Source organism: Chiloscyllium plagiosum, chromosome 42 (genome assembly GCF_004010195.1).
Source record: "Chiloscyllium plagiosum isolate BGI_BamShark_2017 chromosome 42, ASM401019v2, whole genome shotgun sequence".
NCBI lineage: Eukaryota > Metazoa > Chordata > Chondrichthyes > Orectolobiformes > Hemiscylliidae > Chiloscyllium > Chiloscyllium plagiosum.
In genome coordinates, this window is record NC_057751.1 from 165,859 (window position 1) to 183,115 (window position 17,257).

At 45.2% G+C, this 17,257-nt stretch overlaps 1 protein-coding gene across 2 annotated transcripts in view; it reads right to left on the reverse strand.

The window, feature by feature from the left end:
• The window catches only part of LOC122543000 (cell division cycle and apoptosis regulator protein 1-like), a 71,979-nt gene that overhangs the window by 1,297 nt on the left and 53,425 nt on the right, over positions 1-17,257 (reverse strand). For both annotated transcript variants that reach the window (XM_043681151.1, XM_043681150.1), the window contains 4 exons: positions 16,441-16,587; positions 4,161-4,287; positions 2,990-3,181; positions 13-218 (listed from right to left, as the gene is read on the reverse strand). In XM_043681151.1, coding sequence (XP_043537086.1) covers positions 13-218; positions 2,990-3,181; positions 4,161-4,287; positions 16,441-16,587 — 672 coding nt within the window. The remainder of the gene's footprint in view (positions 1-12; positions 219-2,989; positions 3,182-4,160; positions 4,288-16,440; positions 16,588-17,257) is intronic.

Genomic DNA, 17,257 nt, shown 5'->3' on the forward strand with positions numbered 1-17,257 from the left:
AATGTCTTTCACCTTTTTAATGATGCGCTGGATGTCCTCAATCATGGAGTTAAGATTCCTGGTGTTATCCTGAAGCCGCAGTTCATAGAAGACCTTCAATTTCTCTGCTGCCTTGACCCGATCCTCCAGCTCAGAGACCTGTTTCTGCATTTCCTGCATCCCTGAGCTCAGCGACTTGTTTACACTGTCATTTGAGGATAACTTGCCCAAAGTTTCAGCTGTGTAGGAAACATTTCTCAACAGTTAATCATAGCACTGTACTCCTATCTCCAAACCCTGCCCACATCTGAAACCCGACTTAATCTAACATCTGCATTCTAACCGCATTATAGCATCTGATTGTCGAAAAGAGGGCCATTTGGTTCAGTGTCGTTCATGTACTAGCCCCAGAAAAGAATCAAAACAATCACCCCAATCTTCCTAGCTTATTCCAAACCCCTTCAAGCGCCCATCTCCTTTTCAACTATTTATCTAACTCCAACTTGTAAGTTATTATTGAATCTGCTTCCATGGCCTCTTGAGGCAGCTCATCTCACAACAGCAATCTCCGCATTAAAGACACTCTTATCACTCTTCTGGTGTTTTGGTTTAAACTTCTAAAGCAGTTCCATATTTAACATTTCACGGAAGACTTGAATTTTGAAGAATTTGAAAACTGGGATCCATTTTGTGTCATACGTAGATATCTGGACCAGGTTCAAATAAACTTAAAAATCGCACAACACCAGGTTATACGTCCAACAGTTTTAATTGGAAGCACGAGCTTTCGGAGTGCTGCTTCTTCATCAGGTGGTTGTCAAACCTAGTGCTTCCAATTAAACCTATTGGACGTATAACCTGGTGTTGTGCGATTTTTAACTTTGTACACCCCAGTCCAACACTGGCACCTTCAAATCAGGTTCAAATAATACACTGAAAACTCTGACACTGAGATTTTTTGGTGAAATTAACAAGTTTCTTGGGAATAAAATGACTTCAGATAATTTAGATGTGGCCTGCGTGCATTTAATAGCTTACTGTTTGCGACAGTCTATGGCTTGAAGAGTTGTTTCTGTGTGAAATTAGTTGGGGACAGGAATCCAAATGGAAAGCTACCCAACTGACCTCTTCTGTTTCTGACAAGAACCTTCAGCTGAGACATCAGGGTGAAATGTAACCCATTCTTCTGAGAGAGGGACTGAACTTCTGAACATCAGATTTCCTAATTTGGGTCTGTTAAGATTCCAGAGACAACTGTGTGATTTGTGACTTAAGCGTGCATGCCAGAAAATCAGAATGGGGCATTCTGGAACATTCTACACTTCAAGAACTTGGTCAGACAGTTTATTTCTTCTTGAAGTATCACTTGTGATAAATCTGTTCCTGCCTTTATCGGAAGTGCGTATCAGAGAGTGAGAGTGCACAAGATTATCACTGCACATTTGTACTTCGCCATTACAAATTCTGTGTTAACCAATGCTGCAGTTACATTGGATAGGTTTTACTTGATAAATCAACAATTTTGTTTATGAAAGAAATCGCATTGATAAGACAAGATACAGGAGCAGAATTCGGCCAATGCTCCGCCATTCGATAATGACTGAAATGTTTCTCAACCCCATTCTCTTGCCTTTTCCCTGTAACGCTTGATCCACTTACTCAACAAGAACCTCTCTCTACCTTACTGACACTCAATGACTTGACCTCCATAACCCTCTGTGGCATGAATCCCACAGATTCACTGCCCCCTGGCTGAAGAAATTCCTTCTCATCTCAGTCCTAAACGGTTATCCCTTCATGGAGGCTGCACCCTCAAGTCCTAGTCCTACTGGCTGAAACATTTTCTCAATATCACTCTATCTAGGTCTCTCACTATTATTTCAATTTTAATGAAATTCCTCATCCTTTGAAACTCCATTAAGTAGAGACTCAGAGTCCTCAGCCGTTCCTCATATGACAAGCCATTCTTCCTTGGGATCATTCTTGCAAATCCCCTTCAACACCAATTCATGTTTTGTTTTTGAATACAGAGCACAAAACTGCTCACAATATTCCAAACACAGTCTGATCAGAGCCTGAAACAGCCTTAGCAGCACATCTTTTAATCATAGAATTCCTCCAGTATGGAAACAGGCCCTTGGGCCCAACAAGTCCACACCAAACATCCCACCCAAACCCCTCTTACACTGCTGCCCTCTTGAAACATTGCATTTGCCTTCCTAACTGCCAACTGTACCTGCATGTTAACCTGAACAGAATCCTTCACTGGGACTCCTAAGACTGAGCTTCAAATTTCCAAAGTCTCTGCTCATTTAGAAAATAGCCATTCCCTCTGTTTTTCCACCAAAGTGCATAACCTCACACTTGCTCACACTGTACTGTCATTTCTTTGACCACTCTTCCAACCTGTATAGGTCTAAGTCCTTCTGCAGTCTCTAGGCTTCCTCAACACTACTTGTCCCTCCACTCATCTTTGTATCATTTACAAACTAAGCAACAATGCTCTCAGTTCCTTTCTCCATCTCGTTAATGTTTAATGTGAAGACGAGCCGTCCCAGCATGGGCCCCTGCAGACGTGGTCCCAACTTGTCACCGGCTGCCAACCTGAGAAAGGACCCCTTTACCCCACTCTCTGCCAGTCAGTCAACCCTCGATCGTGGATGAATATTGTTATGCAATGAGTTGGCAAAAGAGAGTAAGGGAGGGAGGGTGCGTGCATGTGTCTTGGTTGTAACTTGAATTCCCTTCAATCTGTGTGGCGTGGTGAATGACCCTCCTCCCAATGATAAGACCTGCTCAACTGACCCTTCATATTTGAAAGATCTTGGTTAAATCTTCCTCTGTACTTCTCTGCTCTCAGGAAATCAACTTGAGGTTCTCCAACTTCCCTGGAGAAGATCTCTGCCATCTCTCCTGCAGCTCTCTTAGCTTTTGCCTCTTGGTATGTTCCTATCAGCTGCGGGCCCCAGAGTATCACATCCTTCTCACCCAGATTCCTTTATGTGCTCACCAAGCTGGGTCTCCATTGATTGAAGTTTGTTTTCCATGTCTGCACGGTTTCTCTCATCTCGCTCCAGCTTCTGAATCAAGTTGCCAACATTGACCATGTTACCATTGTACTCCACCAGGGTGTTGTCTCCAGACCGGGTCCTTGGCTTACTGGGAGGGACACTGGGACAAGATGGCAATAGATACTGGTTCCCTGAAGGAGAAGCACAACAATCAAAGACCTAAATTCCGCCCCTCTCTGAACAAGCAGTCAAGGAGCACAAGTATAACCCACCATGTTGTCCCAGCAACAGGACAATAACAGGAAGTGAACAAGTGATTTGAAGGGTGGGGATGAGAAAACTTTGGTTTGACTGAATTCAGCAGGTTTAAAGTACAGGATGCTATGGACTCTGATGGACTGACCAGCTATCCAGCTGCCTATTCTTCCAGAGCAATGGAGGACATATTGTGCCAGGTCTCTAGCAGACACAAGCATGAATCAAAGAGGAAAAGGCCAGGCAGGCCCTTTGGTCGGAATTCCACTTTCCTGCCTGATGTTCAAATCCAGTGAATCCTCAGATATAAATGTCTCAATTTTGGCCCTGAACAGCTTCAATGACTGAGCATTTTTACTGCAGGATGCGAACTGCAGTTAAACAGGGAAGCAATGGCCTAATGGCATTATTGCATGACTATTAATCCAGAGAGCCCCGTATGTTCTGGGGGCTCCAGGTACGAATCCCATTGCAGCAACTGGTGTAATTTGAATTCAATAAAAATCTGGAATTAAGAGTCTAATGATGATCATGAAACCATTACTGTCAGTAAAACCCATCTGATTCACTAATGTCCTTTTGGGAAGGAAACCTGCCATCCTTATCTAGTTTGGCCGACATGAGACTCCAGACCCACAGCAATGTGGTTGACTCTCAATTCTCAGCAATTGGGGCTGGGTAATAAATGCTGGTCCAGCCAGGGATGCCCACATCCCATGAAGGAATATGGGGAAAAAAAATAGGGAGCACAGAGACTTGAAGCACAGTCCCATTTGTGATGATTATAACTGCAGGTAGCAGTTGTTTGAGACCAGTGAAAGACAGCAAGGCAATTAATTAAACTCCTGCAGTCCTTCATTTTTCTAGCAGCTATTCCATTGTCAAAACCACACACAGCAATAGTAAAACTCTTACCGAGCAGCATGTCCTCAGTTATGAGGCTTTTATTCTCCAGTTTCTCCAGATCTCCTTCCCAGCCATCAGTGAGGGTTCGATAAAGACACATGTTCTGTGAGCACACCTTGCTCAGTAGCTGCTTAATCTGTAATACAAACATGCAACTTCAGTTCTTCGATATGGGTGCCCCAGCAATCTGGACTGATTGTAATCACTTACCTAGCCTTGTCTCTGCACCCTGTGCAGTTTCAGAGACAGTCCCATGATCACTGAGGCACCAATGCGTGACTCATGTCCTGAGAGATATCAGAGGCTGACCCACTGCATAGTGAACAATCCACGTCTGTCACAATAGCTTTTCTGAGTATACCAAAGGAACAGAATGTGTGAATGAACCTCAATAATCCACAGTGACAAGATGCAATGACACCAATGCACCTTTGCACACTCGTGATACCAAAGCCATAGTGGCCAGGTCTCTGGCACTGAGCCTGGCTCTGAAGGGGAGAAAATAGAAAAACACTCGTGGTAGGACACTCAATAGTTAGAGGAGCAGACAGGAGATTCTGCGGCCGTGAACAGGATTCCCGTAAGGTAGGTTGCCTCCCAGGTGCCAGGGTCCGGCAAGTCTTTGATTAAATCTACAAGATTCCAAAGGGGCAAGGTGAGCAGCCAAAAGTGGTGCACATTGGCACCAATGACATAGCCAGGAAAAGGGATGAGGATCTAAAAAGTGCTTTCAGGGAGTTAGGTTGGAATCTAAAAAACAGGACAAGCAAAGTAATCTAAGGATTACTACTGGTGCCACGTGCTAATGAGGTGAGGAACAGGGAGAGAGTGCAGCTAAACACGTGGCTACAGGGTTGGTGCAGGAGGGAGGGCTACAGATACGTAGGTTATTGAGGAATCTTCTGGGGAAGGTGGGACCTGTACATGAAGGACAGGTTGCACTTAAACTGGAGGGGCACTCGTGTCCTGGGCGGGAGATTTGCCAGAGCACTTTGGGAGGGTTCAAACTCCATTTTGGCAGGGGGATGGAAACCAGAGCTACAGACTCGAGGTAGTTGTTGAACAGGCAGAAATAGAATGTATAGAATATGTCAGGAAAGATGCACAGTTGATAGGGCAAAAGGGATGGGTATAAGTGCGTCAGTTTCAATGCAAGGAGTGTCAGATTAACTCAGTACGTTGAGGGGAGGCGCCATTCTAGACTTGGTGCTCGGAAACGAGCCGGGGCAGGTATCAGATCTTGTGGTGAGAGCGCATTTTGGAGATAGTGACCACAACTGCCTCACATTCTACATAGCTATGGAGAAGGAGAGGATGAGGCAAAATGGGAGGATATTTAAATGGGGAAGAGGTAACTATGATGCGATTAGACATGAGTTAGGAAGCATGGACTGGGAGCAATTGTTCCATGGTAAAGGCACTATAGACATGTGGAGACTGTTCAAGGAACAGTTGTTGCAAGTGATGAATAAATATGTCCCTCTGAGACAGGCAAGTAGTGGTAAGATAAAGGAACCATTGGATGACGAGAGCGATGGAGCTTCTCATCAAAAGGAAAAAGGTAGCTTACATAAGGTGGAGAAAGCTAGGGGTCAAGCTCAGCTCTAGAGGATTACAGGCAGGCGAGGAAGGAGCTCAAAAATGGTCTGAGGAGAGCCAGGAGAGGGCACAAGAAAGGCTTGGCAGAACGGATTAGGGAGAACACAAAGGCATTTTACATGTATGTGAGGAATAAGAGAATGGTCAAAGAAAGAGTAGGGCCAATCAGGGATAGCATAGGGAATTTTGTGTGTGCAGTCCGAAGAGGTAGGGGAAGCCCTAAATGAGTTTTTTGCTTCTGTCTTTCCGAAAGAAACAAACTTTGTAGTGAATGAAACCTTTGAAGAGCAGGTGTGCATGCTGTAATGGATAGAGATAGAGGAAACTGATGTGCTGAAAATTTTGTCAAACATTAAGATTGGCAAGTTGCCAGGCCCGGACCAGATTTGTCCTCGGCTGTTTTGGGAAACAAGAAATGCAATTGCTTTGCCACTTGCGAAGATCTTTGCATCCTCACTCTCCACTGGAGTCGTACTTGAGGGCTGGAGAGAGACAAATGTAATTCCTCTCTTCAAGAAAGGAAAATAGGGAAATCCCTGGCAATTACAGACCAGTCACTCTCATGTCTGTTGACTGCAAGGTGTTAGAAAGGATTCTGAGGGATAGGATTTATGACCATCTGGAAGAGCATGGCTTGATTAAATACAGTCAGCACGGCTTTGAGGGGGGCAGGTCATGCCTCACAAACCTGATAGAGTTCTTTGAGGATGTCACGAGAAAAGTTGATGAGGGTCGAGCTGTGGATGTGGTGTATATGGACGTCAGCAAGGCATTTGATAAGGTTCCCCATGGTAGGCTCATTCAGAAGGTCAGGAGGAATGGGATACAGGGGAACTTAGCTGTCTGGATACAGAATTAGCTGGCCAACAGAAGACAGTGAGTGGTAGTAGAAGGAAAATATTCTGCCTGGAAGTCAGTGGCGAGTGGTGTTCCATAGGGCTCTGTCTTTGTAATGTTTGTACTGTTTGTAATTTTTATTAATGACTTGGATGAGGGAGTCGAAGGGTGGGTCAGTAAATTTGCAGATGATACGAAGATTGGTGGAGTTGTGGATAGTGAGGAGGGCTCTTGTCGGCTGCAAAGGGACTTGGATATGATGCAGAGCTGGGCTGAGGAGTGGCAAATGGAGTTCAATCCTGTCAAGTGTGAGGTTGTCCATTTTGGAAAAACAAATAAGAATGCGGAATACAGGGCTAACGGTAGGGTTCTTAGTGAGGTGCAGGAGCAGAGGGATCTTGGGGTCTATGTTTCAGAGGAGGTTTACTAGGATGCTGCCTGGACTGGAGGGCTTGTCTTATGAAGAGAGGTTGACTGAGCTCGGACTTTTTTCATTGGAGAAAAGGAGGAGGTGAGGGGACCTAATTGAGGTATACAAGGTAATGAGAGGCATAGATAGAGTCGATAGCCAGAGACTATTTCCCAGGGCAGAAATGACTAACACGAGGGGTCATAGTTTTAAGCTGGTTGGAGGAAAGTATAGAGGGGATGTCAGAGGCGGGTTCTTTACACAGAGAGTTGAGAGAGCATGGAATGCGTTGCCAGCAGCAGTTGTGGAAGCAAGGTCATTGGGGACATTTAAGAGACTATTGGACATGCATATGGTCACAGAAATTGAGGGTGCATACATGAGGATCAGTGGTCGGCACAACATCGTGGGCTGAAGGGCCTGTTCTGTGCTGTACTGTTCTATGTTCTAAATAAGAGTGACAAACTTAGAGCATGGATCTTTACTTGGAACTACGATGTTGGGGCCAGAAGAGAGAAACGGATTTCGCAAGAATGGTAGCTGGATGTTCCAGTGTTTCGATCTTTTAAAAAGAACGCGGAGGGGGAATGGTGGTCAAAGAGGAGGGGAGTAGCATTGCTAATTAGAGAGTACATCACAGCATCAGAAAAGGAGGTTGTTGAAGAGGGTTTGCCTACTGAGTCAGAATGGGTGGAAGTCAGTAACAGGAAATGAGCAGTCAATTTTTGTAAATCTCCCAACAGCAGCAGAGACACAGAAGAACAGATTGGACAGCAGATCTTGTAAAAGGGGTAGATATACCAGAGTTGTTATTATGGTGACTTCAACTTCCCCAATATTGATTGGAACCTCCTTCATACAGATGGTCTAGACGGAGCAAATTTTGTCAGGTGTGCCCAAGAAGGATTCCTGACTCAATGTGTAGATAGGCCAACTCAAGAGGAGGCCACGTTGGATTTGGTGCTTGGCAACGAATCGGGTCAGAGTCAGACCTCTCGATGGGAGAGCATTTCAGTAACAGTGACCACAACTGCCTCATCTTTACCATAGCCATGGAGGACAGGAACACACAGTTTGGGAAGGTATTTAATGGGGGATGGGGAAATTATACTGCTGTTAGACAGGAACGATGGAGTATAAATTGGATAACTTTGTTCCACTGAAACAGGCAAGGAATGGTAAGGTGAAGGAGCATTGGATCAAGAGGAAGATGGAAGCTTACTTAAGATTGAGGAAGAGAGGATCTAGCATGGCTTTAGAAGATCCCAGGGTAGCTAGGAAAGAACTCAAAAAATGGTCTGAGGAGAGCTTGGCGGGGTCACGAAAAAGCCTTGGTGGGAAGGATTAGAGAAAAGCCAAAGGCACTCGACATGTACACAAGGAATAAGAGAATGATCAGAGAGAGAGAAGGGCCAATCAGGGATAGTGGAGGGAACTTATGCCAAGAGTCTGAAGAGGTAGGGGAGACCTATGTAAGTTTTTGCTTCAGTATTCACCAAAGAGGGGGATCTTGTTGATGGCGAGAACACTGTGGACCAGGTTAATGGCTGGAACAGATTGAAATTAATACAGTGGATGTGCTGGAAATTCTGGCAAGCATCAAGATAGGTAAGTCCACAGGGCCAGACCTATTATATCCAAGGTTACTACGGAAAGCAAGGAATGAGAATGCTGCGCCTCTAACGATGATCTTTGTATCCTCACTCTCCCCGGGAGTAGTACTTGCTGATTGGAGGGAGGTGAATGTTGTTCCTATTCAAGGGAATAGGAAAACCCCTGGGAACGACAGACCAGTTAGTCTTACGTCGGTGAGCAAGGTACTGGAAAGGATTCAGAGTTAAGATTTGACTATTTGGAAAAACATAGTTTAATTAAAGATAGTCAGCATGGCTTTACGAGGGGTAGGTTATGCCTCAAGTCTTATTGAATTCTTTGAGGATGTGACGAGACAAACTGATGAAGGTCGAGCAGTGGATGTGGTGTATGTGGATTTCAGAAAGGCATTCGATAAGGTTTCCCATGGTAGGCTCATTCAGAAAGTTAGGAGGCATGGGATACAGGGACATTTGGCTATCTTGATACAGAATTGGCTGGCCGAAAGACAGCATGTGGTAGTGGATGGAAAGTATTCTGCCTGGAGGTCGGTGAATAGTGGTGCCCTGCAGGGATCCATTCTTGGGCCTCTGCACTTTGCAGTTTTTATAAATGACTTGGATGAAGAAGTGGAAGGGTGGGTTAGGAAGTTTGCTGATGGTACAAAAGTCAGTGGCATTGTAGATTGTGTCAAGGGCTGTTGCAGGCTACAACAAGACATCAGGAGAAAGGGAGGACTGCAGATGCTGGAGATCAGAGGTGAAGAGTGTGGTGCTGGAAAAATATCTGAGGAGTGAGAGAGTCAACGTTTTGAGCATAAGCTCATCATCAGGAAAGGGCAGAAATAGCTGTCACAAGGAGTCATAACTTTAAGGTGATTGAAGAATGTATGGGGAGATGTCAGAAGTAGGTTATTTCCTGATTAAGAGTTGATGCTCGAAATGTCAACTCTCCTGCTACTCGGATGCTGTCTGAACGGCTGTGCTTTTCCAGCACCACACTCTTCGACTACAACAAGATATTGACAGGATGCAGAGCTGGGCTGAGTTGTGGCAGATGGAATTCAACCTGGATAAATGCAAAGTGAGTCATTTTGGAAGGTCGAATTTGAATGCTGAATACAGGGTTAAAGACAGGATTCTTGGCAGTGTGGAGGAACAGCGGGATCTGAGGGTGCACCGACATACATCTCTTAAAGTTTCCACCCAAGTTGATAGGGTTGTTAAAAAGGTGTATGCTGTTTTGGCTTTCATTAACGGGGGATTGAGTTTTTAAGCTTATTTTATGAAGCTGCAGCTCTCTAAAATCCTGGCTAGACCACCTTTGGAATATTGAGTTCAGGTCTGGTCGCCTCATTATAGGAAGGATGTAGATGCTTTAGAGAGGGTGCAGAGGAGATTTACCAGGATGCTGCCTGGACTGGAGTGCTTGTCTTACGAAGAGAGATTGAGTGAGCTAGGGTTTTTCCACACGAGAGAAGCAAGAGACGTGGCTTGATAGAGGCGTTCAAGGTAATGAGAGGCAGAGAGAGTAGATAGCCAGAGACTTTTCCCGAGGGCAGAAATAGCTGTCAGGAGGAATCATAATTTTAAGGTGATTGGAGGAAGATGTGGGGAGATGTCAAGGTAGGGTCTTTATGCAGAGAGAGGTGGGTGCGTGGAATGCACTGTGTCAGTGGTGGTAGTACAGTCAGAGACATTAGGGACACTTAAGTGACTGCTGGACAAGTATATGGATGGCAATAAATTGAGGAGTGTGTAGGTTAGGTTGACCTTGGTGGGCTGAAGGGCCTGTACTGCGCTGTACTGTTATACGTGATAATTATTCAGTAGCACACTTGCAAATTTAGGCCAAGTGCCTTGCAGACAACGTGGGTGAATACAAAGAGTGCTCCATAAAAAGCAAAAGAACAAAAGATGCTGTAAATCAGAAACAAAAACAAATGTTGCTGAAAATGTTCAGCAGGCCATGCAGCATCTGAGAAATCAAAGTTAACATTGAGTGTCCGGTGACCCTTCCTCAGAACTGATGATAGCAAGGAAAATGTCTGTTTACATGCAGAAGATGGATGAACGGAAGGGATAAGGAGTAAATGCTAGGTGGGGATACAGCCCAAAGAGAGAGAAGACAGTTGGAAAGACAAAGGAGTAGATAATGATCTGGCTGGGAGGGTGAATAGCTGTTAACGGATACAGCTAGCGTGTTTGCAGCGGGAGCAGTGAGAGAGAGGACGGGGGCTGCCGGAAAGTTAAATTAATCCTTTGAAAACGTACCTCATGAATAGGCGAAGCAGACGTGGGACGGCGGAGTAAGTGAGGTAATATATTTCGGTGTTGCTTTACCTGAAACCCTACTTAGGTAGTGTCTCTCAGCCATCCTTCTCCTCTAACCAAAAAAAAGGTTTCTGCATGCCGATTTAGCAAGGTTACTAGTTTTTTTTTTCAATAGTCTCTTTGGGAATTCAGAACAGCAGGTATGGATGTTAGGGCAGTTGCATTCTCCTTCTGTAGAAGGTGGGAGTTAATGGTTACCACGAGTGTCCATGCTAATTTCATCTGCGGGAAGTGCACCCAACTCCAGCTCCTTAGAAACCACGTTAGGGAACTGGAGCTGGATGAATTTCAGATCATTCAGGAGGCTGAGGGGACAATTGAGAGAAGTTACAGGGAGGTAGTCACACCTCTGGTACAGGAAAAAGATGGGTTACAGTCAGGGGACAGAAAGGGAACAGGCAGACAGTGCAGGGATCCCTGTCTCCATTCCCCTCAATAACAAGTGTACCTTTTTGGAAACAGTGGGGGCGGACAACTTACCAGGGGTAAGCCATAGGGTACGGGTCTCTGGCACAGAGTCTGTCCCTCTTGCTCAGAAGGGAAGGGGGGAGATGAGCAGAGCATTCGTCATTGGGGACTCCACAGTTAGGGGGACAGATAGGAGATTTTGTGGGATCAAAAGAGACTCGCAGTAGGTGCATTACCTCCCAGATGCCAGGGTTTGTAATGCCTCGGATCGCGTTTTCGGGATCCTTAAGGGGGATGGAGAGCAGCCCCAAGTCGTGGTCCTCATAGGTACCAAAAACATAGGTAGGAAAACGGATGGGGATATAAGGCAAAGATTCAAGGAGCTAGAGTGGAAGCTTCATGCTAGAACAATCCAGTATCATCTCTGGTTTGTTACCCATGCTACATGCTTGAGGGGCGAGGAATAGGGAGAGTAGTTGAACACTTAGCTACAGGGATGGTTCAAGAGGGAGCGATTCAGGAGGGAGCGATTCAGATACCTGGGTACATGGGGCTCATTCTGGGGTAGGTGGGACCTCTACAAACAGTATGCTTTACACCCGAACCAGAAGGGTACCGATATCCTGGGGTGGGGGAGATTTAATAATGCTCTTTGGGAGAATTTGAACTAATTCAGCAGGGGGGTGGGAACCTGAATTGTAGCTCCATTGTACAGGAGGTTGAGAGGGGTGAGGTCCTGAATAAGGTTTCAAGGTCACAGGAGTGTACCAACAGGTAGGAAGGTGGTTTAAAGTGTGTCTACTTCAATGCGAGGGGCATCCTGAATAATGTGGGTGAACTTGCAGCATAGGTTAGTACCTGGGACTTCAATGTTGTGGTCATTTCAGAGACACAGACAGAGCAGGGACAGAAATGGTTGCAGGTTCTGGGGTTTAGATGCTTCAGTCAGAATAGAGAAGAGGGTAAAAGAGGGGGAGTGTGGCATTGTTAGTCAAGGACAATATTATGGTGGCAGAAAGGATGTTTCATGAGGACTCATCTACTGAGGCCAAATGGGGTAAGGTTAGAAACAGGAAAAGGGAGGTCACTCGGTTGTGAGTTTTCTATCGGCAGCCGAATAGTTCCAGAGGTGTAGAGGAAAGGATAACAAGACTATTCTGGATAGGAGCAAGAGTAACAGGGTAGTTATTATGAGGGTCTTTAACTTTCCAAGCATTGACTGGAAATGCTATAGTTCCAGTGCATGAGATGGGTTGATTTTTGTCCAAAGTACACAGAAGAGTTTCTTGACACAGTATGCAGGTAGGCCAACAAGAGGCAAGGCCACTTTGGATTTGGTACTGGGTAATGAACCGGGCCAGGTGTGAGATTTGGAGGTAGGAGAGCACTTTGGTGATAGTGACTACAATTCGGTTACATTTACTTGCGTAATGGAAAGGGATCGATATATAATGCAGGGCAAGAGTTATAGCTGGGGGAAAGGCAATTATGATGTGATTAGGAAATATTGAGGATGCATAGGATGGGCACAATTGAAATATGGAGCGTTTTCAAGGATAAGCTACTGTAGGTTCTTGGCAAGTACACACCTGTCAGGCAGGGAGGAAGTGGTAGAGCGAGGGAACTGTGGTTTACTAAAGAAGTTGAATCTCTTGTCAACAGGAAAGAGGAGGCTTATGTGAAGATGAGACATGAAGGCTCAGTTCAGGCACTTGAGAGTAACAAGTTAACCAACAAAGACCTAAAATGAGAGCTAAGAAGAGCCAGGAGGGGACATGAGAAGTCTTTGGCAGGTAGGATCAAGGAAAACCATAAAGCTTTCCATAGGTATGTCAGGAATTAAAGAATGACTACAGTAAGGGTAGGGCCTGTCAAGAACAGTAGTGGGAAGTTGTGCGTGGAGTCCAAAGAGGTAGGAGAGGCACTAAATGATTATTTTTCATTGTCTTTTTCCAGTGTGAATACCAATGTTATCGAGGAGAATACCAAGATACAGGCTATTAGACTAGTTGGGATGGAGGTTCATAAAGAGTGGTGCAAGCAATTCTGCAAATAGCTCTAAACTCAATCTCACTACCAATAAAAGCTAACACACCATATACCGCCTTAACAACCTTATCAATCTGGTGGCAACTTTCAGGGATCTATGCACATGGACACAGAGATCTCTCTGCTCATCCACACAACCAAGAATCTTACCATTAGTCCAGTACTCTGTATTCCTATGAGTCCTTCCAAAGTGAATCACCTCACATGCTTCCACATTAAACTCCATTTGCCACCTAGGTCGGATGGGATTTATCAAAGGATTCTCTGGGAAGCTAGAGAGGACATTGTAGAGCCTTTGGCTTTGATCGTCATTGTCTACAGGTATTTTGCCCGAAGAGCGGAGGATAGCAGATGTTGCCCCCTTGTTCAAGGAGTGTAGAGACAATCCTGGTAATTATAGACGTGTGAGCCTTACTTCGGTTGTGCATAAAGTGTTGGAAAAGGTTATAAGAAATTGGATTTATAATCATCTAGAAAGGAATACTTTGATTAGCGATACTCAACACAGTTTTGTGAAGGGCAGGTCGTGCCTCATGAACCTTATTAAGTTGTGAGAAGGTGACCAAATAGGTAGATGACAGTAAAGCTATTGGTGTGGTGTATTTGGATTTCAGTAAAGCGTTTGATAAGATTCCCCACGGTTGACTACTGCAGAAAATACAGTAGTATGAAATTGAGAGTGATCTAGCAGTTTGGATCAGAAATTTGCTAGCTGAAAGAAGACAAGAGGTTGATGATTGATGGGAAATGTTCATCCTGGAGTTCAGTTACTAGTGGTGCACAAGGATTGGTTTTTGGGGCCACTACTGTTTGTCATTTTTATACATGACCTGGATGAGGGCGTAGAAGAATGGATCAGTAAATTTGCAGATGATTCAGTGGAGTTGTGGACAGTGCAAGTTACACAGGGATAGACATAAGTTGCAGAGCTGGGCGGAGGTGGCAAATGGAGTTTAATGTGGAAGCGTGTGAGGTGATTCACTTTGGAAGGACTCATAGGAATACAGAGTACTGGACTAATGGTAAGATTCTTGGTTGTGTGGATGAGCAGAGAGATCTCTGTGTCCATGTGCATAGATCTCTGAAAGTTGCCACCCAGATTGATAAGGTTGTTAAGGCGGTATATGGTGTGTTAGCTTTTATTGGTAGTGAGATTGAGTTTAGAGCTATGAGGTCTTGCTGCAGCTGTACAAGACTCTGGCGCAGCAGCACTCTGAGTACTGCATACAGTTGTGGTCACCACATAATAGGAAGGACATGGATGCATTGGTAAGAGGAGATTTACCAGGATGTTGCCTGGTATGGAGGGAAGGTCTTATGAGGAATGGCTAAGGGACTAGAGGCAGTTTTCGGTGGAAAGAAGAAGGTGAAGAGGTGATTTAGGGGAGACATACAAGATGATCAAAGGATTAGACAGGTTGGAGAGTGACAGCCTTTTCCTCGGATGGTGATGGCTAGCACGAGGGGACAGAGCTTTAAATTGAGGGGTGATAGATAAAGGACAGATGTCAGAGGTAGGTTCTTGACTCAGAAGTAAGGGTGTGGAATGCCCTGCCTGCAACACTGGTAGACTCACCAACTTTAAAGGCATTTAGATGGTCATTGGATAAATATATGGATGATAATGGAATAGTGTAGATTAGATGGGCTTCAGATTAGTTTCACGTGTCGGTGCAACAGCGAGGGCCAAAGGGCCTGTACTGCGCTGTTATGTTCCATGTCCTTTGTAATGGCAGATTGTATCAACAAAGCCTGGTGTGTGGGGTGGGGTGGCTTGGACACAGGAGAGTTCAAGCCCTAAAATGAACAAAATAGACACTGAGTCCAGAAAGCTGCAGAGTCCCAAAGTGGAAAATTCCCTTCCCTGGTCCTCCTTCCAAACAGGCCATTCCTTCCAAGAAACCCTGGTCTCCTCTTGCTTCACTCCCAACAGCACCTTCCCCTGCAACTGGCAAAGGTCCAACACTTGCTTGTTTGCATCCTCCCTTCTCAGAATCCAACATCCCTTCCAGGTGAAGCAACGCCTGACCTGTTCTCAACACCATCTACTTTACTGCATTCGCTGCTCACCATGTGGTCTCCTCTGCAATGGGGGACTGCTTCACAGAATATCAAAGTTCGGCCCACATTAAAGAGCCTGAGCATCCAGTTGCCTGCCATTTGAGAACACCACCCTGTTCCCTGGTCAACATTTTTGCCTCGAGCTTGCTGCAGTACTCCAGCAAAGCTCAGCGCAAGCTGGAAGAACAGCACCTCATTTTTCACATGGGGACCCTGCAGCCCTCTGGACGTAAGACTGAGTTCGATAATTTTAGGGTTTGAACTCGCCTATGTGCGAGCCCACTACCCCACAAATCAGGTCTTGTTATCACAGTCTGCTATTACACACCACGTACTGATAGTCATGAACAGTGGCAATGAATAGCTATCCCAGCCAGATCACTGTCCACTCCTTTGGCCTTCCAACTGTCTTCTCTCACTTTTGGCTCTATGCCCAGCTATCAGTTACTCCTGAGTCCCTCCCTACCCTATCTTCTGGAGATAAACCACCATTTTTCCAGCTACCATCAGTTCTGAGACAGGGTCACTGAGACATTTACTCTAATTTCTCTTCACAGATGCTGCCAGATTTGCTGAGAAGAATGTTCGAGTCAGGTATTACAGAAGCCTCAGAATAAATTCTAATTTCCTGCTCTGTTCAAACTGAACAGTGAGAGTTCAAACTTTGAGTGCTTGCTCAGTTAACTGATTTAAACTAGGCATCCTTTGAGGAGTTGTGATACTCAACATGGGAAATCAGACAGGGTTCCCATTGCCAAAGACATGATTTCTGATTTCAAAAGATGACAATTTGGCTGATGCCACTCAGTGAAATAATCATTCCTCCCATTCATTCTCAAAGCAAAATCATGACGAGAGATGATAGAGTACACACAACTGTCATTTGAGTGGAAGGCAATCTAAACTGGATTAAGACCAGCATCCAGTGGGACCAGGAAGCTATAACAGACCTGTGCAAGTGCCAAAGGAAACTTGTATATATGGTGTAAACGTGGTGTACCTGAACTCTGGACAGATGAAGCCCCAAAGTGGAGATGATTTGCTCCAGATCTTTTTCCAAAATGTAGTTGCAGAGGTTGCGATCAAAATAGACGAAGGCAAGCAGCACATCCTTGCGTAGTGAGACCATTTGACTGATATCCTTCTCCTGTGCCATAAACACAGATTAAAACCAAGTCATGTCACAATCACTCCAATTCTCAACACCAAGAATGTCCTTACATAAGCCAGTTACACCATCTGGGCTGGGACCATGGACCAGGAACACTGCAAGTCCCACTTGACACCCAGTTCCGTGCTTAAGTTTACACCAAGTATAGGTTGAGGCCTGCAGTCACCTGTCTGCCAGAAAATCCCTCACCAACCTTACTGCTAGCTTCTTGGAACCCTCTCAGATTCTCCCTTCTTCACAGTCTGAACACAGCCTGTACTGCACCATCGCAGTCTACAGCCCTCTGCACTGACAGTCAGCAGAAGGGAGGTGGTGACAGTGTGTTAATGTCACTGGACTGGTAATCCAGAAACCGTTTTAAGAAAAGCGACTCAAATTTGTCAAGCTACCTTACGGTGATCACATGACTGCTGTCAAAATTCGAGGAGAAAGTGAGGTCTGCAGACGCTGGAGATCAAAGCTGAAACTTTATTGCTGGAACAGCACAGCAGGTCAGCAGCATCCAAGGGAACAGAAGATTCGACGTTTCGGGCACATGCCCTTCTTCAGGAATGAGCAGAGAGTGTTCAACAGGAGAAGATAAAAGGTAGGGAGGAGAAAGCAGACTCGTTACCACAGCCATATCTCCTTTCTCAGCACCTGCCTA